Raw genomic sequence first — 4,236 nt, 5'->3', positions numbered from 1 at the left:
TGGGGGGGGGGGGGGGGGGGCAGGTAAGGAGCCTGGCAGACCCCAGGCAGAGTGCTCAGTGCAGACATGGTGAGCCAGGCCCCGCCCGCACAGGGCACAGGTCAAGGCCATCCCCCCAGCTCTGGTTGGAGTCTGCTGTTGGCTTCACAGCTCCCCCTTCCTGCCTCCTCGGGGTCTGAACCAGCTGCCCGGTCCTTGGCGAGCTGGGAGGGGCTGGCTTCTTCAGAAAAGTGAAGGTGTGCCTGGTGTCCATCTCCCGGCAGGTCAGGCACATCCGCAAGTTCCTCAGGAAGATCGACAAGCCATTCGGCCTCTACCCCAACTTCATCAGTCCAGTGAGTGGGAACTGGATACAACGTGAGTACAGAGACACGGCCCCGTCCTTAGCGGGTTCCTGGCCAGCTTCCCGGCGAGGCCCCTGCAGGGCACAGACCAGAGTCACTCGCTCAGTGCTCCTGGGTGCCCCGCCCACCGGGCAGCTGGGGGAGCTTTCACTATGGTTGTCATTGCTGTGGCAACGCCCTGCACGTCCCCCTCACGCCAGCTGTCTCCAGCCTCCATCAGGGCTACACCCTCCATCTCTGTGCCCGCTGACGCCTCCATCATCCCTCACCCTTCCGGCATTGCTTAGCCCCTTCGATTTTAGATTTAAAACTTAAGTAGGTGGGAGGTAGGGGGGTAAGAGATCAACCAAAGGACTTGTATGCATGCATATAAGCCTAACCAATGGACATAAGACACTGGAAAACTTAAGTAGAACCTACCTAAATCAGCGATATAGAAACGACGAGTCCACTGCAGTGTCCTACACGTGCCAGAGCAGGTCCCAGGCTTCCTGCTGTTCTCCGTGCAGAGGCTTCTCAGCCAGAGATGTTGGTCACCTGGTCACCTGGGAGCCTTGTTCACAGCCCCCAGCTTCACCTGCTGAGACAAAATGGGTCTTGGGGGGACACTCAGGCGAGAGTGTTGAAAAGTCTCCAGGCCCCTGGCACTGCCCCTGCTGAGAAGTTCTGCTCCACCTTGCCCTCCTGACCAAGGCCCCAGTCGTGTCTTGTGGTCATCGCACAAACTGGTGGCAGCAGGTTCCATGGGCCCTGCTCAAGGGCCTCCCCAGAGCCCACACCTCACTGCCTCTGCCCAAACAAGGGCCCCTCTCCCTCTCCCACCCCCTCTAGCCCCAGCTGTTAGGGCATCAGCCGGGGCTGGCGTCAAAGGAGACATGGATCTGATTACTGCATGGCTGGGGGGGCGGGGGTCATTTTATCTCTTTGAGCCTTGGTTTCCTCTCCTGAAAAATGGGAGAAGAACTGGAGAAATGTTCTTTGTGTGCTGTGGAGGGGGTTGGAGTAATGGCCAAAAGCTGCAGGAAACAGATTTCAGTTCATCTGCTGGAGACGGGCCCATGAGTAACAGTATGCAGGCAGGGCCTGTCCTTCCAGCCCCAGCCTCCCTGATCGCCGGTCTCGAGGCCCAGGAAGTTGGACCCAGGACATTTCCCTGGTGATGACCTCACTCCCAAGTGGCCTCCTGCGAAAACCACTTCTAGAAACGCACAGTATTTTTAACCAAGCATGCTATGAAATCCCAAAGTGCAGGAGAAAATGAAGGGTTGAATAAAGATTATGGCCACAGGAAGAGACCGTTCAGTAACTGTTACTGCTTTTAATTGCAAGGCCTGACTGGACAGAGATAAACTGCCCGGCTGCTGGCCTCCGCTGCTCCAGGACGACGCAGCAAAGCCCACAAAAGGAGAGGGTGTGGCTTCCAGCTGGCAGCCACCTTGGCAATTACCGGGGAGCCCCCACCGAGAAGCATCATTTTATTTTCAGGCTGCGCCAGGGGTCACAGGGCTGGGCCAAGTCGGTCACGTGTGAAAATTTGTTTCATATTAATAAAATATGAATCCACAGCCTGCTAAAGAGCAGCGGGGGTTACATCTGGCGCCGGCTTCCTCCTCCCCGGGCTCTGGCGCCTGGGGTCATCTCAGGTTTTCATCAGGGTGTTTTTTTTGTGATTGTGTGTTTTTCCAGATGATAACATTCCCCACTTGCATAAGCTAAGTGTGTTCACATTCTTTTTTTCTCCTTGAATCCTCTGTGTAGCCGCTTTGCAACCGTAGAAATTGTAGCTTAGAGAGGCAAAGGAGGAACTGGGGTGCTCTTGGCAGCTCCCCACTCCTGCTTGGAGCTGAGCTTCAGGGAAACAGGGGAGACCAAGACCTCTGGCTGCTAGGATCTCAGCCGGAGAAGCCACCAGGCTCCTGCTGGCACCCATCACGGATGAGAGCTCAGAGAGCTGCCAGCCCTGGAGGGCTCGGCCTCCTTGTCCACTGCCTGAACCCCACTCTCTCCTCGGTGGGAAGGCAGTGGCAGGTCTAGATTCTTCCGAAAGGGAGCGCGAGCCCGGCGGCCTCCCCACTGCGTGCTGTCTTCTGCCGGCAGGTTCCCGGCTTGTTGGGTGCTGCTTCTTGCTGCCCAGATGATGAGATGTGATGTGACGAGAGGTTGGCATGGTCAGGAAGCAGCAGAACCCACCTCTGCTCTAAGGCTTGTCGACACCAACCGGGCTCCCCTTTGAAAAGCATTTTACTGGAGAAGACAGGACTGGCAGGGGAAATGGCTTGACCGGAGCTAAGAGCAGATCCGGCCTCTGATTCCCACCCAGGCCTAGGCTTCCCCCAGTGCACACCCAGCACCGAGGCGACACCACACGCACACACGCACACACGCACGCACGCACATGCATGCACGCACACACGCACGCACACGCACGCACACATGCACACACACGCACACGGCAGCTAGAAAGCAGTGGGACCTCCAAGTGAGAACTGTCCACTTCAATCAAGGTCCCCTGAGAGACTATACACACCTCCCCACGTGGGTGTCCGGTCTCGGTCGCCTGTGGAGTCCTGGCGACGCGGCTCCCCTCTCCTGCACACACCGGCCAGGTGAAGCCTGCTCCACAACACACGTGATGAAATCCAAACTCTTTGGCTTGGCATCTGAGGCCCTTTCCAGCACAGCTCAAACCTACCTTCCTTTCATTCATTCAGGGTGGCTGCTGTGTGCAGCAAAGGTCCTGAACATAAAATGTGCATCCTACACAGCCCTCTCCACAAAGAGCCCACAGCCTAGTCCGGGAGGCAGACCCCAAACAGGTTCTGACAGCATCAGGCACGCCCCCAGCAACGGGAGGGTAGCCCCCACTGGGTGCTCGCCTGGGCCAGGCCGTGTGTGTGTGCGTGTGTGTGTGTGTGTGTGTCTCACTCTCCCGCATGGTCACCCTGCAGGGAGGTGGGGTGGGTCATGCGAGCCCTAGGGAAAGCCTTTCTGAGGGGAGGAAGCTGAGGTGTCCAGTGAGGAAGCCCAGCCATACAAGGTGAGAGATGGCATGGAAGGTCGGGGGCTGGAGGTTGGGGGTGGAGAAACAGTGAGGGGAGGCAGGGCCAGGAGATGAGTGTGGAGATGGCAGTGCCCTGGCTGCCACCTGTGAGCCAGGGCTCTCTGTGGGCTGTGAGCTTCAGCGGCTCGAGGCAGAGGCTGACTCAGTTTGCTTACAGCCTTCCCCCCGTCCCTGCTCCACACAGACCTCCTACTCCAACAGGGACATGCCATCGACACCCCCCGCCCGCCCTTTTTGTGCCCTCCACCTAGGAATAGGGTGAGGGGTGTGCTGAGCTGGTTCTCTTCCCTCTTCACTGGCAAAGTCCAGCCCACACCCACCCCCTCCCACTCCTCAAGGCTTAGGCTTTATCTGGTTGGTTCCAGTTTTTTCGAGTGTTTGTTCCAGTCCTGAAACCTCCCTGGCCAGGATCTGTTTGTGGAGGGGCCGAGGGCTGGTTTACTGTGGGGGCCTCCTCTCAGCCCCTTCCCCCGGCCTGGCTGCCTTCACCCTCTGGTCCTTCTCTGTGCCCTGTCCTTTCTCGGTGCCTCTTTGGTTTCGTCCTCTGGTTGACGGTGTGAAGCTGCAGAGTGAGAGCTGCCAGCTTGGTGGCCTTGGGTGAGCGGTTTAGGCTCGCTCTCCATTTTCCTATCTGGTAAATGGGGTTGATAATGCTCACCTTGCAAGGTTCTGGGGAAGATGTTATAAATAATACAACAAGCCCTGGCTGGTTTGGCTCAGTGGATAGAGCATCGGCCTGCAGACTGAGGGGTCCCATGTTTGATTCCAGTCAAAGGCATGTACCTTGGTTGTGGGCACATCCCCAGTAGGAGGTGTGCAGGAGGCAGCTGA

The 4,236-nt window shown here is 57.7% G+C and overlaps 1 protein-coding gene across 1 annotated transcript in view; it reads left to right on the top strand.

The window, feature by feature from the left end:
• Positions 1 to 4,236, top strand: part of MAN1C1 (mannosidase alpha class 1C member 1) — a 112,096-nt gene that overhangs the window by 96,202 nt on the left and 11,658 nt on the right. Inside the window, exon 9 of the mRNA XM_006777521.2 lies at positions 264 to 357. Coding sequence (XP_006777584.1) covers positions 264 to 357 — 94 coding nt within the window. The remainder of the gene's footprint in view (positions 1 to 263; positions 358 to 4,236) is intronic.

The sequence above is a fragment of the Myotis davidii genome, unplaced genomic scaffold (assembly GCF_000327345.1).
Source record: "Myotis davidii unplaced genomic scaffold, ASM32734v1 scaffold149, whole genome shotgun sequence".
Lineage (NCBI taxonomy): Eukaryota > Metazoa > Chordata > Mammalia > Chiroptera > Vespertilionidae > Myotis > Myotis davidii.
Note: the sequence above shows the minus strand (reverse complement) of the source record. Positions and strands in the feature narration are given on the sequence as shown.